The sequence below is a fragment of the Petaurus breviceps genome, unplaced genomic scaffold (genome assembly GCF_028583685.1).
Source record: "Petaurus breviceps papuanus isolate PSGF00001 unplaced genomic scaffold, PetGlider_PUasm1.0 227, whole genome shotgun sequence".
Classification (NCBI taxonomy): Eukaryota; Metazoa; Chordata; class Mammalia; order Diprotodontia; family Petauridae; genus Petaurus; species Petaurus breviceps.
The window spans coordinates 13,841,127-13,862,216 of NW_027185896.1; the positions used below are offsets into that span (position 1 = coordinate 13,841,127).

Consider the following 21,090-nt stretch of genomic DNA (forward strand, 5'->3'; position numbering starts at 1 on the left):
TATGTGTTTTTGGTTCAGATGAAAACCAGGTTTCTGGAATGTTCTTTTCCCCCTACCCTATCTCCATGTTATCAAACATCATCTCATTGTGATAGTAATGGCAATTAAAGATTCTCCTGTATTGGCTTGGTTTTCAAATTGATTGTGTTAAAACCCAGAGCTTATTAATCCCACCTGTGGGATGGACTTGTTGATGTGAAAAGAGAATCCTGAACTGGGAGGAGCTGGTGACATAGATTTGGAGAGACACAAGAGAGAGGCAGAAGAACTTTTTGGAAGCAGCACCTCGTGGAGGCAGAGAGAGACTGAGAGAATTGCTGGGGGCCACTTTGAATTGCCCTGGACTTTTGAGACTTGCCCCCTGAGCTGCCAAGGACTGAGGAGACATGGCTGTTTTGCTGGTACTTTGTCTGTTTTGATGTTGTTTTGCCAGATTTGTCCACTGGTGAAAGACAGTCCTTTTGTTGAAGAAGTCCTGGAACCTGGCTGTTGGCTAAGAGCTCCTGAGACTGTCCTGCAGACAGAGAGTGAATACTGTCCACTGGTGAAGGACAGTGCTGTTGTTGCAGGGGTCTGGAGACTGTCCTGCAGACAGAGTGAATACTGTCCACTGGTGAAGGACAGTGCTGTTGTTGCAGGGGTCTGGGAACCTTTCTGTTGGTTCAGAAGCCCTGAAGAAGGATTTTCTTGTTGTATGTTTACAGAAATCCTGGGAGAGGGTTTTGCTAATGTTTTCAGGGGTTCTAGGACTGTTCTACAGAAAGAGGATGAATTAATGAAGGGACTGGCAATGTATCTTGTGGCCTTGCTAAGCCTTGTCTCCCCAGGAACTGAGATTGCTGAGAACTTGCCTTGTGTCAAGATGAAGAAAAGACCTCCATTTGGGTATTAAGTGCTGTGCTTAAACTTGATGTAACTCTGGGGTAGATTCAATTGTGATCCAGGGGTGGGGAACTTTTGACCTTTTTGTGTTCTGTGGTTGAACAAATGAATGTACTTTACTTATGTTTGGAAACTAATCTCCATTTGAGAAGAGGGGCTTTGTGATGGACTAAAATGAAGGTACAGCCTAGGGGTGGAGTAGTATTTAGAACAGGGACTTTGTAATTGATTGAATGAATGGAAGGTCCTGGGGTGGGGTACTACTTGGAGATTATTTAATCACACTTAGTAAATGCTGTATTTTGAATGATGTCATGTTTTGACCTTCTCTGTTCTTGGTTTGTCACTGAATAAAATGGAGAGCACCTATGCTGGTATTTTGAATCTTGGGAAGTTGCCTTTGCTTGGCATTACATTACACTCATATAACCTTATTATGAGAATTAGTAAGTAGGTCCTTAATAAAATGACTGACTGACACGACAGGACTTTATAGATAAGAGTTTGAAAAGCCCTTATAACACAGAACATAGGATGACTAATGACTAAGCTGGGATGGATCTTAAGGCATTGATGCATTTATTTTACAGATGAGGAAAGAGAGGCTCAGGCTGGAGGTAGTGACTCCCTCAGTCATAACTCATGCTCAAGTCTGACTCCCCAACCTGGACTTTTTTCTGATACCCAGAACAAAAAGACTGTCCTGGGCTTGGGTTTTGGTGATCAAGTAGCTTTAGAGAGTTCACTCTTGCCTTTCTCAAAATTCTCCTAAGTCGGTGTATCTCAATGGCCAGGCAAGGAAGATGAGGAGGGAGGAAATGACTCCTCCCCTCGCTCAAGGTCCAAAGGATGAAGTTACAACAACTCTCTTCTGGTTTTGTCCCTGTCAAAGGAGGATGAAGGGTACTAAAATCCAGGGGCATAAGAACTGGGCATACTTTAACTCAGAAGGAGCTGGGGGTGGAGGGAGGTCTAAGCCTATCATTGACCTTGGGTGGGGGGTAGGTTGGGAAGGCTGAGAAAGAAATAGGACATATCACTTGATGGCATACTACTGACCCACAAAGGGAAAGTGGAAAAGAAATAGAAGTCATCACTGATACACAAGACAGAGAAGAGGTAAGGCCCAAAAGTTAGGGATAAAGTATAGCACAGATTCTGGGCACAGGAGAGGTCATGTTCTAGGTTAGGGATGAATTTAAAGTCAAGAATTGAAAAAATCCATCAAGTACTCTGTTTAAGGAGCTAAAGTCTACCAAAAAATAAAAAGATGGACAATCCCTGCTCTCTAAGGTTTGTGAATTGAAACAATATGTACTGCCTTGTGGTGGTCTATAACTAAGTACAATGAGAATTTAGAAGGTGGAGGTCAGTTATATGGTAAAGAGGAGCAAACACTGATTTATAAACTGTCTTTTCCATAATGCAAGGCATACAGGAATTTCAAAAGATGAGAAATCATAGACGGTTGCAAACTGAGACAGTAGAGGAAATAACCACCTGGGATAGCACCATAGACTCACTGGATTATTTGTACATTTTATCCTATTAGGAAACTGTTAAGTTTCTTAAGTCAGGGACCTTCTGACTCATATCTTTATATCACACTCTTGTTTAATAAGGGCAAGAAAGACTCTATTGTGTCACCCACCCTTCAAAAAATCAACTTTTACAGACAAGTTTTTAACCTGAACGAATTCTAAGCCTTCCTAAATTGGAGTGCTGTGAACCAAATCCTATCCTTTTTGAAATTAAGATAAGGACACTTGGATACTCAGTAGGACTGATGAGGATTTACCTCTGTGGGCACATATATCACAAAATCATTTTGGCCCATGAAAAGACATGGACAAGAAGAAACTTTAAGGAGAGACTTTGAGGTAACACTTTGCTCTACAATATGTAATCTCAGACTGTACACACATTTTGGTCAGCTGTTGTAGGATATTGTCTGCAAAAGCCAGCCTACACCCATCTCATTACTTTCATCAATGTTGCCTTTGATGCCATGAACAGACAATTCTCCAACAATTTTTTTTTTTTAAGCAATTGGGGTTAAGTAACTTGCTCAAAGTTACACAGCCAGTTATTTCTGGGTGTGGTGCTAAGTATCTGAGCCTGGATTTGATCCCCAGGTCATCCCGACACTGGAGCCAGTGCTCTTACTTGCTGAGCCATCTGGCTGCCCCTCAACATTTTCAAGAGATGAAAAAGTAGACATAGGGTTCAGTAACTGATGTTTTCTTTTGGATTTTTAATAAAATTGGTGGTAGCATTAGTGATATTTTCCATTTTTTAAAGATCTTCCTCACCCTCACAGCATAAAATTAAATCTCTCAGGTGGCTAGGTGGCGCAGTGAATAGAGCACCGGCCCTGGAGTCATGAGGTCCTGAGTTCGGATTCAGTCTCAGACACTTAACACTCACTAGCCATGTGACCTTAGGCAAGTCACTTAACCCCAATTGCCCTGCCTTCCCCCCTCCAAAAAAAAATGAAATCCCTGAGTGCATTCAAAATTACTTTGGCTACAGGACAAAGCATTTAGTTGGTTCTAGCTGTCTTCAGGTTCTTCTAACCTCAGTACTGTGGCTACCCTACATTGCTGCCTGGAATCTCATGAGTTCAATTAGCTCTAGGCAGCCGATTCTCAATTTTCTCTTCTGAGCTCTGGTCCACATCACCAACTGTCTCTTGGACAACCAGATGTTGACGTAGACAACATATGTATGTATTATACACAGAGCACAGACAGAACTCTTAACTTTCTCCCTAAAATCCTCCCTCCTTCCTAAGTTTCCAGTTATTGTCAAGGGCTCCACGATGCTCCCACCTCAACGTCGTCTTTGCCTTCTTACTCATCCTCACACACAATTTTGTTTCTGTCTTCACAACTTCCATCTTATTCTGTGCACTCACACAGACACCACCGTGGTTTCTGGCTGCCATCACTGCACTCCTGGACTATGACAACTGCCTTCTGCTTGGCCTCCCTGCCTCGTCTTTCTTCAAACCAGTCAGTTCATTCTCTACTCAGTTACCAAAAGGATCTTAGGATACCAACTCCCCCCCCACTTAGATTCAATGGCCCCCTATTACTTCCAAAGTCAAAGATAAAATGCTGCTTCTAAAGCCCTCCACAAGCTGCCTTCTTCCTACCTTTCTTGTCTTCTTAGGCCTATACCCAACAGTCTCTCCCCCAACTCTAAGAACTTTCACTGGCTGTCCCCCATGGTTGAAATGTTCTCCCTCCTCATAGCCACCTATGGTTTCCTTTACAACCCAGCTCAAATCCCATCCTCTGCAGGAAGCTTTACCTCCTATTTGTCCCGCACATATGCTTGCTATCACCATCCTTCTGAGATTACTTTCCATTAATATTACATATATCTTATATAGAAAATATTTTGCATGTGTTTCCCTCACATTAGAATGTGAGCTGAGGGAAGGTTTAATGTTTTTCTCTGAATCCTGCGGCTTTAGCTCTGTGACTGGCACATAATAGGTGCTTAAAATTTTTTAATTGCCACTATCATGACTGATGAGAACAGATAATATAGATTAGCCTGCATTTTTGTTCTTCCAGTTTCAGCTACAAAAGATCACTTGCCTCCCCCTCTCTAATTTTACATGTAAGATTAAATGCTGATAAAATGCTCACTCCCATCTGACATGATTCTTGAAAGTATTTCTCAAGGAGAAAAGTGTCCAAAATAAAGTCTCAAGACTATTTCTTTAGCTAGTATGTATTTCAAAAAGGTCGTAATTTCAGGTAACTTTTTACAAATATTCAGCAATGAACTGACAAGCAGGTATTTACTGAGTACTTCTCTCCCTCCCTGCACTGTGGAGAATACAAAAGTCTAAGAAATGCTTGGTACTTCTCAGGGACTGTATAGCCTGGTTGGGGATATCAAAGAATAATAGAGGGCCACACATAACATATTTCACCACATATTTGTCACTGATTTTATGTCAAATATTTTTGCAAAAAAGTGGGGTGTGACTATTATGTGAAGCTTTTTTTTTTAAACTGTGCCAGTGTTACTTAAAAATCACTTATTACTAAACTGTACCACTGGCAGATGAACTGTACAATTCAGCTAGTGTGGGAAGATGTGACTCTGGGCTGAATGACAATATGGTTAGTCCTGTAGTGCTCTAAACAAATCATGCAAGTCAGTTTTCAGAAATATACTGACAAAGGGCATGTACAGAGAATTGGCTCGTGTCTCATAATAGTACCTACATGCCACTGGTTGAATATATTGCTACTGTTTACCTTTTACATGGCATGAAGAACAGAATTATACCATGTGACAATTATGCAATGAAAGGTTATAAACCAAGTTTTGGATCGGAAAAAAACAAAAACAAACAAAAAAAACACAGGGTGCAATGATTATGCAGAGAAATACGGTATTTAAGTGGTAAACCGTGTACAAGAAATGCACTAAAAATGTAGAGGAGAGGGGTAAACCAGGTTAGACCAGTCAGGCCTAAAACAGACAGAATTTTCTGAAAACTAAACTATTTATAACCACAATCTCAGAAGAATCAAAGGCCCTGGAGAGACCTGCCTAAAACAGACAGAATTTTCTGAAAACTAAACTATTTATAACCACAATCTCAGAAGAATCAAAGGCCCTGGAGAGACCTGTAGGTGAGGTCAGCTCCAGAATGTTACCAACAACAGTCTGTGGGAAAAAACAGTCTAAGATATAATTAAAATTAGAAAAGGGAAGAGGGCCTGACAGATGGATGACCCACGGACTGCTTGGGTATATACAATTTCTCTTTCTTCTTAAAAAAATGCAGGAAAGCCTCCAGTGCATCGTGGGGGTCCTCTACAAGAGATTTATGGGGAAGACATGGACAAAAATCACCTGGGATGAGAGGGCAAAGAGGTTATGATCTGTACAGGTGAAGGGAATACCTTATATCAACAAGATCACAAATACCATGACTCTGTGAAACACCAACTATAAAACCCTTAAAAATCCTTCCCTCAGAATTAGAATCATGCCTAAAATGTCTTCAAAATGAAGGTATTTTTAAAATGATTTGAAGGAAAAGAAAAATACCTAAAATATAGATATTATTTTCTCTAAATTTTATTTATTCTCTTGATTTTCCTTATTTTAAGTATTATTTTATTTTCAATTAAAAAAAACAAAGCAATTTAATGATATGAAATACTTTAATATAGGATTGCCAAGTTAACAAGAACAGATTATTTCTGTGATAAATACTCTCAAAAACATCTTGTGAGAAACAATAGCAGTTAAACAATAAACAGGTATCAAATATCAAAATCAAATGGACCCAAAGAATAGCTGCATTAGCTAGGCACAAATACCTACAGAACAAATTTAAATCTGAAGTTATCAACACAAAAATGTGGTAAAATTACAATGACCCATCTTTAATTACAGGATCTTCTCAAGCCTGTCATTTACAGAAACATAACATTATACAGCACATGCTATATCATACTAGGTAAATATTTTTTTTTAAATAAGGCTTCATTAGTTAAGATGAGAGGTTCCAAATGGAAAAGAATGCATCCAACCAAAGTCACAGAATACAATGGGTAAGGTAACACTTATTAAGGTCATTCCAAAGTGATATTGATTAAACAACCCCTAGAGTAATTTGAATTGAGTGTAGTTTCAGTATAGTATGAGAACTTCCTTAGAAAGCAGTAAGAGGTAGAAGTAGTTAAGTTTTTTTTTTTCAGATTTCATTAACATACTTAAAGGTTGTTCTAAGAAAAAAGAACACAAGGAGATGATGACAAATCTTATACCTTATTTTTGTAGTAAATACTTCCACGTTTCCCTTAGTGCAAAGAAAACATTCAGTTTCAAAATGAGCTACAAAATATATTTTAGGAGTGATGTAAAATCTATTTGGAGCAAACAGAATTAACCAAAAAGATGTAAAATATTTATGATAAAATAACTTATTAAAGCTGCATACCATAAACCTAATCTTTAATATTGGTCATAAAAATAAAAACTTTTAATTTTCTTCCCAAGTAGCCTGATTTTGGGGAGGGGGGGGAAGGAGAGGGTTATAGGGATAGTCATTCAATCATTAATATGCATAAGGAGACCACTAAAAATTAAAAACTGTACAATGGAATATTTTTTTCTTTTTTTCCTCCCATCATATATAACTTAATAAACATGATTTGGACTCAGAAGCCCTGGGTTTAAAACCTACACCACTGTGACCCTGGGTGGGTGATAGCTTCTAAAGCTCAGCCAGCCCCATTGTCTAGAAAATGAAGGAGTGGACTACACTGTCTCTGATGTTTCTTCCAGACCCTTTAAAGGCTTGTTCAGCAAACAAAATGAGAGCAATCTGGCCAAGTAACCTTGAAAATCCTTCCCCACCTCTTGAAACACCACAAATGGAACAAGTTTCCATTGTTTATTGTTAAAGAAGCTCCCAATTGACCTTTCCTTTACACCATCTTTGTTAACAGCCCAAAGAACAAGCACGTACACATGGGCGCACAGGGACACAGACACACACACACACACACTCTCTCTCCCTCTCTCTCAGGGATTTTTTTTTTTGACCTTTTTTTGGTTTTCCATTCTACCTCTAAGGCAGAATGTGCTATTATTGGCATAAGGAGATCCCAAGGAGAAACCCCCTCTGCCAATGCACTCTGTCAATTTCTTGACAAGTTAGGGCTCTCAGAGAGCTGACTCAACACTAAGAAATGAAGTGACTTGCCCAGGACCACACAGTATGTGTCAAAGGCAGGGTTTAAACCTGGGGCAGCTCTCTTAATGACTACACCACTCTGCTCTATTCTGCTTGTAATGCCCACACCACACACACCCTTCCCACTGGTGTCACTATTGCAGTCTGGCATGTCTATTCAAGCCCCAAACCAGGAACTGAAGAGCGGTGCTGCTGGTCCAAAAGCCAGCTACTGAGTCATACGTATGGAGGGAAGGGGGAAGAGGTAATGTAATGATTACAACGTAAATTTGTGGACAGGTTTTTCTCCTCTCCTTTTATAACATATACATACATACATACATACATATATATATATATATATATATATATGTACGTAGATATCTAGCAGTACATATACACAAAGCTGCTTGTAAGAAGGGATGATTTCCTTTTTAACAATGTCTATCCTCAGGGCAGCTAGGTGGCACAGAGAATAGAGCACCAGCCCTGGAGTCAGGAGGACTCCATTTGTGGTGTTTCAAGAGTTCAAATCCGGCCTCAGACACTTGATACACTTACTAGCTATGTGACCTTGGGCAAGTCACTTAACCCCAATTGTCCCTCCAAAAAAAATCGTCTATCCCCAGCCTCTAGTGCAATAAGCATTTAAGGAATGCCTGCTGACTGACTTGCTGATTGTAAAAGACCAAATGCTAGCAGGTGGGATTGAAAGATCTGCCCAGAGGCCAACTGGCGCATCAAGAGAGAAGGGATCTTAAGGCTTCACGTTTCTCCGGGTAAAACAGACAACAATCAGGATGAGACCAGGATGTAGCCCAGCATGGTAAAGGGAAGGCTGGATTCCAAGGTCAGATCATCTCTCTGGGTCTGAATGCCAACTCTGCTTCTCACAAGCAGATGATCTGGGCCAGTCATCCAACCTCTCTAGGTCTCATTTTCTCCCTCTGTAAAGTGAGGAGCCAGGACCAGACAACTCCCTTCCAGCCCTACATCTATGAACCCAAGAAGGTGAAATGTTCTTCAGAATCATTCAGAGCATCCAGACGACACTGGTCAAACTCTCCAGCAGCGGTTCTCAAACACTCTGGCATCAGGACACCCATTCCACTCTTAAATGATTGGAGACCCTCAAAGAGCTTCTGTTTAAATGGGCTTTATCAACTGATACTAACCAGAGCAATAAATTAAAGTGTCTTGGGGCATTATGATGAAAAGAACTCTTGGATCCTCTAAAGTGTTGGGACCTCCAGACCACACCTTGAAAACTGCTGCTCAAGAGGGAAAAAGCCAAAAAGTCTCACCACTGTAGAGTACAATTAGAGAAAGAAATCCATTCATAAGTTGGGAGAAGCCACATTTTTTTCTTAAAGTTTTTATGCTCTCCAACATTGAAAGTCTTTCTGCTGGATCCCTGGCTGGGTGGCTGGAAGGTCTTTGGGTCTTCTTTCCACTCCACCAGCCTGGAAGCCAAGGACTTCACATCCCAGGATACATACTGTTACTACTTAATCACAGATATATATGTGACTTGGCAAATCCAGTTTCTTCCGTTACAGGCATTTCTCCCAGAAGTGGATATTATACTTCATGGGAAGCCTTCACAAGTTTCCTTCCTACTGAGGTACTCCATGTACCTTAATGTTTGCTGTGCCTCAGGACTCCTTAGGCAGCAGAGGTGCCCCTGGGCTCTGTGAGGCAGCACCAGTCAGCACAAGAGCAGCTCTGGGCGGTGCCCATGGGCACGGGTGCAGAAGGAGGAGGCTGTCATGTTTGCTACAAGCAGAGTCTCCTCATCCCCACACGGATCAGCAGGGGATGAGTTTTTGGCCAGAGAAATTAATGAAACAATCTACTAAGGCAAGGAAAAGTGGTGAACAGCATTCCTGGAGGAAGTCTCTAGACTAATGAAATCACAGGCCTGGGCATTAGAATAAACCTGAAGCAAAGAGCCAGGCATTTCCTGGTATTATTGCTAGACTGGCTTTAGGACAGATTTACCAGAGCTTTTGTTCCAAAGAGGTTCAAACTTTATATTTATGATTAGTCACCATAAGAATCTTAGATATTTATTTCATTTCTAACTTATAAAACTGTGTAAGAGAATTCGAGCTCAGTTTCTAAAGTCCAAGCACCAGGAATCTTTGTTTTTAAAGAAGGCAACTAAAATTACTTTCTTAAGACAACTCCTGTTACATGTAAATGGCAATCCTCAAAATGCAGGAGGAATATGGAGTGTAGCAAAGATATTACCAAGAAAACCTTTCAGTTTAAGTGAACCATTTTTTTCATTTTAATAGAAATTCAGAACATGCTGAGTTTCAGTTTAATTTACTCTTAAAGACAAAAACCACTAAGGGTTTTTTTTTTGTTTCTTTTTCTGTACTGCTACCTAATATACAAACACAAACATTTATCTATAATTGAAAAACCACAGAGTAAATTGTATTCTATGCTAGCTTATTGCCAATTGAGTACTGAGTTATAAAGACCATACTGCCGTTACCAGCACCCCAAAGTGGGTCATTGCATACCAAATATCAGTCACGAACTCTAAAGATTCTTAAGTATGTTATAGTTTCAAAATGTTAAAAGGATATCCATTAACCATGCATATTCACCACTTTGCTGCCCAGAGGCAATATGGTAAGAGCTGATTGAAATTCAAATTCCATTGTGTCTAAGGGTCTCCCCTCTGGGATAAAGAGCTCCTAATCAGACACATAGAGGGTGCAATTCCAATCTGCTCATTGTTATAATTCAAAGTAAATACGCTATAATCTCTTTAAATATATTTTTAAATAGCAATAGAAAGTAGGAGCAAGAATGCACTTATTTATAAAAAAAATTAGACTACAAAGGCACATTAACCGTATTATAAAGATTTTAAGACCACATTCCTTCAACAATTAGTCACAAATAAAAGTGAGTTCTAATTTGCTCATATATTCGCTACCACAAAATGTTTTGATTACAATTATCTTGTAAACGGCATTTAGGATAGAAATGAAAATCACTGCTTTCAATTTCTGATTTTCTAGCTATGTATTCAAGACTGATTCCATCCTAAAGTAAAATGCTGTAAACACTGAATGCTTAATAGTTCATTTGTGTCAAGTCACCTTCTGAAATTATTCAAATAGTGCAAATAAGCTGCACACACACACATACAACACGAAGACACACACAGAAACCTATACAGACATTAGAACACTTCTCTTAAACACCATTTTTAAAAAACTGGACCAAGACTGAACCTTATATTTATGATCAGAAATACCTGTAAAGATTGCTTTTAACTTCAAAGACCATTTAAAAATTGCATTCTAAGTCATAAAGTGACTTTAAGACTAAGACATAAAGTGACCTTTAGCAGTGGTACCACTATTAAATATACGGCATCTGATTTGGAAATAGTCACAAATCTGAAACTATACTGTTTGTCAAAGCACATGGAAAAATAATTGCATTAATCCATAAAATGTCCAATTTACAAAGACCTATGGCGAACTTTTACTTACAGTTATTATTAAATCTTTCCACATATTAATATAATTCCTTTTCAAATTAAAAAAAAAAATTACAGGGTCTACTATCAAATCTCACCAATGTTCTAATAACTACGAACATGACTTGATTTCTAATGCATTTTGAAAACAAAACATTAAGTCATGATTGTTAAAGCATTAAAACAGACCTAAATAGCATTAGCAGACAAGACTTCTTTCTAATTTCTCATCCTGTATATTCACAATAACACGTAACACTTTGATTGTCTAAGCCACAGCACAGAGACTAGTTAGGATATATGACTTCTCATGCTAAAACAAATCAGTTAAACAACTTTGGTTACCTAGTATACAGTTAGTTTTGTGTAAATATTTTGCGACTATCTCTTCCCACCCAAAACACCCATATACTTTATATATATGTTCATCCATAAACAGGGTGTCCCCAAAGTCTTAATGCAGTTTTACGCATACTAAAGTTCTAAACAACACTAAGACTATGGGGACACCACACACCCCGTGTGTTTGTGTGTGTGTGTGTGTGTGTGTGTGTGTATATGTATACAGCAAGATTATATAGAGGCATATAACAATGTATTTCCTGAGCAAATCATTAAATCTAATTAGGAAAGTTTAACTTAAAAAGGGGGGAAAGGGAACAAACCACTATGTCATATTATTAAAATAAAATATTAAATAAACATTAAATAAATATGGAATGTTTATGAAATTATAGTACCAAAAACTAATACACGCAGCCATACTTTTGATTAAGTGCATACTAAGTTTAACAGTTACTTTAAAATCCACCTTAAGGAATTAGTAAATGTGATTTCAAATCCTGAGTGTACTTTAATTCACCTGTTAATGGTAACTTTAACAAGTTACTTAAATTTTAAAACCTCTCAGTCCTTCTGTTTCCTTGGGGACCAGTGAAAGAGGAATTTGGTTGTGATCATTATCCCAGCTGAAAATCCTGAATTGACCACATGATTACATGAAATGTTTTCTCAAATTAAGTCACTATAGCTTAAATAATTAACCAATTTGGAAAAATGAGAAAGATTTTCAATTTCCTGCTCTGGTACAGAAGGACAAAAATATCTTTAAAAACTCAAATTACTTTGGCAAACAAATCATTTTAAGAAGCTTTTAAAAACCTCAATGTACCTTTGTAGACATTCTAGGGAAAATTTACTTTTTAGAGACTGTCAGTTACAAAGGTTAGTTATCTTTTCCCTATTTCCCCAGTTAAAGGTATAGAAGTTAAGTTTGGATTCAAAAGAACCAAAGAAATATTCAGCTATTTCCATCTTCCTAAGTGATACAGTATTTCAAAGAGAATACATTGCATTATAAGGGATACCACATCACTCTTTAGAAATATGCATTCTGAAATCACAGTAACCAAATTGCATTCATCAGTTATTTATAAAAACTTTTTATGAGAACCTGGAAACACTTACAATTGGAAAAAATTGCTTTTGCCCCCAGGATGTTTAAGCAATGACCCAAGAATCTACTTTGTGCTCTCTGCTTCCCTTTTCTATTCCATGATTTTCATGCTCCATCATTATTTTTTCCTGGGTGGCAGCATTTTGGGGACACAATTCTTGTAACACCCTTTCAATCTCTTCCTGTTTCACAGGCAGGCTGAAGCACGTTTTGGGCAAAGTCATCTGCAACGCGCACCATAAAGCAGTTCGTGTCTTCCGTGTTGCAGAGGCAAGCTCTTTAATGACTAATGCCAGAGCCAGGACATCTGTGACAAAAAAAGATGTCGCTAATCAGAACCACGGGCCCAGAGATATGCCATATGATGCTCAAAGTAAGAATACAAATCAGTACTTTCTCATCACATTTTTGCCATGTTGTAAATCCTAGGTGGAAAACAGGATATACCACAGAGAACAGATACAAGGGATATAAACTCTTTCTCTCCCTCTCCCTCCACACACATACACGTGTACAAACAAACATACACACAAGATATTTTTAGTTTCTGCCCTCATAGAACTTTAAATCTAATTAAAGAGACAAAATTTACACAGGGAAATTAAAGATGAGTTAGGGGCTAAAGTCTGTAGGACTAAGTACAACATAAGTTTGGAGAAAGGAAAGATGAACATAAAATAGGGTACCTGAAGAATGCTTAGTGGAGGAAGAGCTATTTAAGCTGGGGCTTCAAGCAGGGAGAGATTTAAGTAAAAAGCAGGAGAAAAGAGGGTTCTAGCTAGGGAAACAACCTGTCCAGAGACATACAAGAATGACCGTGGTGTACACGTTGGAAAGTAAAGAAACAGGAGGGCTTGGTGGGAAGAAGAGGTGGATGAGATTATGAAGGACCTTTCAAACAGGCACTGGAGTTCAAGACCGAATAAATCAAAAGGGGACCCACTGTAGGTCCCTGGGAAAGGGCGATGACACAAGGAAAGCAAGTTTAGCTATGCTCAGTGTGACAACCACACATGCAGGACAGGTCACAGAAGGGGCAGGGACTGCAGGCTAACAGCAGTGGGGAAAGGATGCATCAGGGAGATGGTTCAAAAGAAAAAAAAGCCATACACTAGAAACTGGTGATAGTCTAGATACAAGAGAGAAACCAGAAAAGTTAAAAGTTCACACACTGAATGAGTGCCTCCTGTGTCTAGGGCACTGTGAGGGAATGCAAAGGTGAAGCAAATCCTTGCCTGAAAGGCCTTTCTATCTAGCAGAGAGATAAAATACATGCAGACACCAAACATGCAAATCACAACAGAAGCACATGGGAGATGTAAATTAAATGCTATTGGATTCAGGAAGCTTCAGTCCCAGCTGGTGACTGGTTTAGAGAGAATGAAAAAGAGATGAATGTGAGAGACAACCCAAAAAAATGGAACCAAGAGGACTTTAAATGTCAGGGATAATGAAAATTAGAATATTTTATTCTAAGCTGTTTAGCCATGAGACTGTCAAAAGAAATAGGCAAGTCAAAGGGACGGGCAGGTCTGGAGGAAAAGATAATGAACTTCTTTTGGGACACATGGAGGGAAGAGTTGTTGACCTAAGCAGAGGTGTTCCAACATGGAGGTGAAAACTCAGGACTGGAGCACAGGGCACAGTCTGATTGGATAAAATGGATTTGGAAATGATCCACATAGAAGTGATAAATGAAAACACAGAGCAGATGAATGACACAAGGGAAAAAGTGTGGTTGGATAGGATGGAAAAGTGCTGAGAAAAGAAGGCCACAAACAGAAGGTCATAAAAGCAGCCGCTGAAGGAGTCAGAGGCAGATGAGAGCTGGGGAAAATGGAATCTTTAGAATTTAATCAACAAGCATTTATTAAATACCTACTGTGTGTTAGGGTCCTATGCTAAGCTCTGGGGATACAAAGTGGAGGAAAAAGATGGTCCCTGCCCTCAAGGAGCTCAGAGTCTAAGGGGAAAGACTACAAGAAACAACTTCCTACAAACAAGATATAGACAGAATACACTGGGAATAATCAAAAGGGAAGGGACAAGCACTAAGAAAGGCAGGAAAGACTTCTTGTAGAAGGTAGAATTATTTAGCTGGGATCTCGGAGACATCAGGGACACCAGGAACTGGAGACAAGGAGTACACCAGGAGATGGAGGCCAGGGTCACTGGAGGGGATGGATATAAGAGACTGGAAGGAGGGCAGGAGGAGGAGATGGGGGTTTGTGAAGGGCTTTGAATCCCAGGGGACTGTATTTTCTTTTATCACAGGTAGCCATCTCAAATAGGAGTATGACACAATCAGACCTACACTTCCGGAAGATTAACCTGACAGCAGATTAGCTGATGAGCTACAGTGGAGAGAGACCACCATCAGGCTCTTGGAACAGTTCAGCATTACAAGATAAAGGCCTGTACCAGAGGGGCAGCAGTGTCAAAGGAGAGAAGGGGCACATGAGAGACGGAACAAAGGTAAAATCTATAGGATCTGACAACTTACTACGTATGGGGCAGGGAGGGAGCGAAGTGAGGAGTCAAAGATGACAGGTAGGTTGTGAGCCGGAAGACTGAGCGAATGGTGGTATGTTGACAGTAATAGGGATGTTTGGAAGGGGGGAAGGGTTTAGGGAGGAAAATTATGAGTTCAATTTTACACAAAGTGAGTTTAAATGTATAGGAGACATCCAGGTTGAGATATCCAACAGGCAGCTGGAGATGTCAGTCTGGAGGTTAGGAGATTAGGGCTGGGTATGTAGATCTGAGACCCATCAGCAAAGCCGTCATAATCAAATCCATGGTAGTTGATGAGAGAGATCTAAGGAAAAAGTATAGAATGAGAAGAGAAGCCAGGACAAGAGTCCTGGGCATGAATGCTTATGGTAGTTGTGCCCCAGGCAACTTTGATGACATTCCAGAGAAAGGGAGAGCAAGCTGTCAGATAAGAGAAGAACAAAGATAAAGCATTGTCACAAAAACAAAGAGAGAACAAAGTACTTACAGAGAAGGAGGTGAATGAGTGTCAAGAAGGAAGAAAGGGCTAGGTGGCGCAGTGAGTAGATCACCGGCCCTGGAGTCAGGAGCCAGGCAAAAAAAAAAGATGAATACTGAGAAATTTAGAGATCACTGATAACTTTGGAAAGAGCAGTTTCAGAAATGAGACTATGGGAAAGATATAATAGTTTCAAGTTAAGAGTAAAGTCTAAAAGTGTGCTCACTCCTGTGAGTGGCTCAAAGTGGGGTAAAGGTTGAGGTCATAGGAATTTATGAGACCAACAGAAGGGTCATCAGCATGGATATTTAAGTCTGAAAGGATGAGGAAAAGGAATGGATGAAGAGGAAGGCTACATGAAAGGTGCTGAAGACACCAAGGAAGGTGGCAGTGTCCCAGAGGTTTGCTGAAGATACAGAAGAGATTCAGGAGAGGGAGATAGAGTCAGATGGCATAAACTTCAAAGGAAGAAGTTATTGAGAACTGGTGACAGAGCATATAGGTTTAGAAATGGAGACAGAAGCAAGGAATAATCAATGCATCCTCCTGGCTTAAGAGTTAGAAGAGAGAGAGAGGAGGAACAATCACCATCAGAAAAGAAAGGAAAGGACATTCCAGAAGAGGAAAAGGTTTGAGTAAACACTTGGGGATGAGAACTTATGCTGTGGTGAGGGGAGAAGCTGCCTAATTTCTCTAATGCAGAGGAATTAGGCAGGCCCAGGACAGAAGATAATATGGATGAAATAGACTGTAAAAGATCACAGAGGGTCTTACATGCTAAGTTTAGAAATTCCAGTTTTATTTATCCTGTAATCAGTGTAGAGTCAATAAAGGTTTTTGGGATGATGACTGCTGAAATTCAAATTTTTAAACTTGGAGGAATAGTGGTATCATTGACAGAAATGGAACGTGTGTGTGCGTGTGTGTGTGTGAAACTTCCCCTTCCCCTGGCGCACACCTTTCAGCTTCCTGATCCCCTCCCTCATTCTTGTTCCCCAGAACTACCAGACAAGCCCCTTGCCCCAAGAACTCCCCCTCTCCCCTCCTACACCTAGCCAGTTTGGCCCTACCTCTCCCCAAGTCCTGTCCTATTCACTTTTTTACAAGCTACTTCTACTGTGTACTTTGAAACATTCATTTTGTTGTGAACAGATTTCCCTCTGTAATGGGAATGTAAATTTAAAGATCTTCTCTGCCCCTAGGCTAAAGTGCACCTGGAGCCTGGGGTGGGAGGCTTGTTTTTCAGTAGATACTTCTTGATTGGCCAGTGGGTCAATAAGGTTGTTACATTCTCTGAGCCAGGAGAAGGCTATATAAGCCCTGATGTGTAGCTTTGTTTTGGGGCTCACTTTGAGAAGTGTTCTATGATTTGATGAAACTCTGGGAAGCCATTGTTGAGAATCCCCTGGCTTTGAAACCCAGATGTTGATTTGGTATGGATGTAATGGTTGGACAGTTTGGAAACTGTCTACTTGATCTGTTTCTCTGTCTTGATAATTCTGTCTGTATATTCTGAAGTTCGGGGTGCTGACCTTTTTCCCCTGAACTTGGTAAACGATATATGTTTGACTGATTAAAGTAAGCTTGTTAACCCATTTTGAGTTGCCTTCCTTTAACAAAGCAGATCTAAGAACCTGTGGTGGCAGCGACCCTGGGGATGCCGGGGTGCTTGCCGCTACACCCTCTGCTCTCAATTTCTCCCTCTTCTATTTTTCCACTTTTTTAAATTAAATGAAACTTTCTTTGCAACACTATGTGATTCTATCTTTCAAAAAAATCAGGGCACTAAACTGTTGTTTAAGCTAAAACCCTCTTTCCTGGAAAGTTTCTTAAAAGATCTGCCTAAGTCTAAAGAAAAATAATCAATATCAATGAAATTAAATATCAGATTAGATAATTTAAAAAAAATCTATGTTGGCAAATAGAATTTGACACTGAGAAATAAATACTCGTCTATCCCACTCCATTTGGTTTTTCCCATTTCCATAGCAACTATATAACCACCGGTGAAATGATCCAATGTGGTCAATATTAAAATACAGGGGAGAGCTGGCACAGGAGTCAGGAAGAGCCAGGTTCAAATACTACCCCCAACACACACTACAGAGCCTCTCAGCGCCCTGCCCCTTCGGCTATTGCCCTGCCAAGGCTCAGCTGCAGAACAGCTGCCAACCTGCCTGGGCAGAGGGAAGTCTTCCTCTGAAGTTGTCTGCTGTTGTTGTTTAGTTGCGTCCAACTCTTTGTGACCCCATAGGCTATAGCACACCAATATGTCCATGTGGTTTTCTTGGCATAGATATCTGACTAGTTTGCCATTTCCTTCTCCATTGGATTAAAGCAAACAGAGGCTGATTGACCTAACCAGGGTCACACAGCTAATAAATGCCTGAGGTCAGATCTGAACTCAGGTCTTCTTGATTTCAGGCCCAGCACTCTATCCACTGAACTACCTAGATGCCTCCCACAATAACAACAGAAGGAGTCTTCCCCTGAAAATTCCCCACACCAATGAAATCTCAAGTCCTGTAAAAAGAACAAAAAAATTACTTGAACAAGATAGTAACAGATGCATCTGGTTTGGTTTGGTTCCTGTTTTAAGTATTTTTCTCTAGGTTTTTTCCTCTCCAGGATTTTGCCACTACTTTTCAATAATGAGCCACTTGCTTAGAAAATAAAGCCTGGATATGGAATTTTAAAACAGCAATTAATGTAGAAGTAATGCAATCTGCTTCATTCATTCCAAAGATTGTATGAGACAGATCATCTGCCCTGGGACAGCAAGTTCATCTCAGGAGCTCCCTCAACTGACAAAATGCCAAGCCCCAAGAGATTAAAAACACACACTTAAAGAACACTTGCCTTTTTCATTATTATAACGAATTCCTGGTTGGGGAGGATTAGCAGCATTAGTAAGTTCATCCTTACGCTTGGCTTGAGTAGCATGAATGGCTTCTAAGTGGTGCTCCAGAGTGATGGATATATTTTCATGGACAGGGCTACCACGGAGCTTTTCCATCTTTCTTAGTAAGGTCAAAACCTAAAAAAATATGTATATATTTAGTTGGTTGTACACTACACATATTTTAAACTCAACATATATAACAACTACTCTAAAACATTTGAACAATAGGAATATATACTCACTCTGGCTTGTTCCTTTAACTGATCCACAATTAAGCGATCCACTCGGGAAGGATTGGCAGGAAGTCGGGAAACAGAAGTGTTATTTGTACTAGAGACCCTCTTTCCTGGAAAGTTTCTTGCAAGATCTGCCTCAGTCTAAGGAAATATAAACATATATGAAGTGTGAGATTTGGACAGGAAAAAAATCACATACATATAAGATCTAGAGAGACAGACAGATTTGTGTGTATTAACACACACATACACACATTTACATCTATTTTATCACACATAACTAGAGATGATAAGATCTGTCCACTATCAATCACAATACATAACTGCCATCGAAATGGAAAAATTCAAAGAGTATGCCAGATAAAACACACACACAATCTTAGCATAGATAGCTTGAAACTGGGAAATTCTATTTGGTGTCCTCTATTTGATTTTTTTCCTATTTTTCCATCAACTGTGTAACCAGATAGTAGAACCATGATGTGAAATGTTCCAAATTGTACATAACCAGACTGAACTCATATCTATCACTGTAAGACCCACATTACCTTTTTCCGTTCTTTTTCCAGAGCTCTCCACTGCTCATAGCACTGCTCCAGCTGGGTATGAAGCTCATTAGCAGGTCCACTTCGATTTCTTGGTGGCCGGTATTTGTTAAAAGGTGGTGGAAAGCCAAAGAATGGTGGTGTTACTTCCCTACAAAACAAATCACTAGCGAAGGGATTCAAATTGTTAAGGCCACCACGATGGAAAATGTCAACAAGTTCTGAAAAGGGAAATGTTGACAGTGGGAAAGTAAAGTTGGCTGTTGGCATAAACGGAGAAGGGTTAAATGGTGTAAAATTGGGATTTTGTTTAAACTCTGACACTAAAGGCAAAGCAGGAAGGAAGGAAGGATTGATGAAATCTGACATGTTAACACTATTCTTTTCTTGTTTCTTTTGGAAAATATTAAACTGTTGACGGTTCTGACCTATGTAACCAGGGGGGGGAATCAAGTTCCTCCTCCCTTTTCTATCATCTAGATTCTGTTTTTTGTGGACTTTGTATCTATCAGAGTGTTCACTAGCAGCATTCTGCTGCAACAGGCAGCTGGGTGACAAACGGGCAGGAATTTTGCAATAATGATGATCCTTGGAAGCCAATGGCTCATGGGGAAAACATCCCGTTTGTATATTTCGTTTCTGATTTTTAGTGTCAGAATTTGAAAACCTCAGACCATTATAAACACCATTTGGTACTTGTAACCTCCCTTCCTTCCTGTAAAAGGGTACTGGTGGTGTCTGTGCGTAATATGAAGGAGAAATCAAAGACTGGTGCATGGGAGAGTCACCAGATAAGACAGAAACTCCAGAAGAGGGCTGACAGCCTGATACTATTGGCTTCACAAATGCAGAATTTTCCATAGGAACTGGACTTAACATGTTACCATCCACCCAAATATGCTCCCTGAAGAGTGACTGACAGTTTCCATTCTGTAAAGCAGAATTTATAGACAAATCATAGTCAAAGGGCTTCAAGGGAATTTCTTTGGAATTCATGGGAAATTGGCATCCATTATCTTCAAAGTTGCCCATAAAGCTGAAGTTACTGGGATCATTTGGTGAGCTGGTTTCCTGGGATTTCCTGTCGACTACTGCTGACAAATTTTCTTCAGGAAATGTTGGTTGGTTGACAAAGCATAGGGGAGGTGGCATAGACAATGGTATTTGCGGAGGAGGTATCATACCTTCATTTATTTTAGGAAGCAAATGGCTTTCATGAAATATATATGGATCAACAGCCAGACTGCCCAAATCATTAGAGAACTTCATTTGTTCCTGGAGATTAATTTTTGTTATCTTCTCATTTGTTCTATCAGGTTTCCAAGGTTCCTTCTGAATACTAACATTATCTTTATATCTACTTTGAAAATAAGAGTTAAGATCAGAACAGTTTTCATAACCATTATTTAATTTCATTTCCTCATAATTAGTCTTGCTTTGAATGAATTCTTCATTGTACAAAGAGAATCCTTTTGGTTGAATAATAGCATTGGTTTTAAAAGTTGAATTATCCGGTTGAGTACTTTTGAAAATATTATCGGGTGGATGATTAGAATGGTCTGAAGGAGAAAGCCAAGAGTCTACCAATCTAAGATCATCAAACGCACTTTGCAAGTTCTCTATATCAGGTGATGTTTGAAAGTGTCCTTGATTGAAATTTTGTGTTTCTATGAAGTTTGAAAAATCTGCAACAGAATTCTTGAGCAAATATCCTGCATAATCACCATCACTACCAAAGTCTGGTGTCCACATGGGAGGAAGGAGGCTGGACAAAGAATTCCTATAACAAAGATCAGAATTAATAATAATACCCATCATTCTAAGTATGCTACAACTAAAATATTACAATTA

General features: G+C 39.5%; 1 protein-coding gene across 6 annotated transcripts in view; it reads right to left on the reverse strand.

Annotated features, from left to right (window-relative positions):
* Positions 1 to 6,061: 6,061 nt before the first annotated feature.
* Positions 6,062 to 21,090, reverse strand: part of LOC138167149 (meiosis-specific coiled-coil domain-containing protein MEIOC-like) — a 50,148-nt gene continuing 35,119 nt past the window's right edge. For all 6 annotated transcript variants that reach the window (XM_069095846.1, XM_069095843.1, XM_069095847.1 and 3 more), the window contains 4 exons: positions 19,243 to 21,019; positions 18,701 to 18,835; positions 18,416 to 18,593; positions 6,062 to 12,871 (listed from right to left, as the gene is read on the reverse strand). In XM_069095846.1, coding sequence (XP_068951947.1) covers positions 12,609 to 12,871; positions 18,416 to 18,593; positions 18,701 to 18,835; positions 19,243 to 21,019 — 2,353 coding nt within the window. In that variant the 3' untranslated portion in view covers positions 6,062 to 12,608. The remainder of the gene's footprint in view (positions 12,872 to 18,415; positions 18,594 to 18,700; positions 18,836 to 19,242; positions 21,020 to 21,090) is intronic.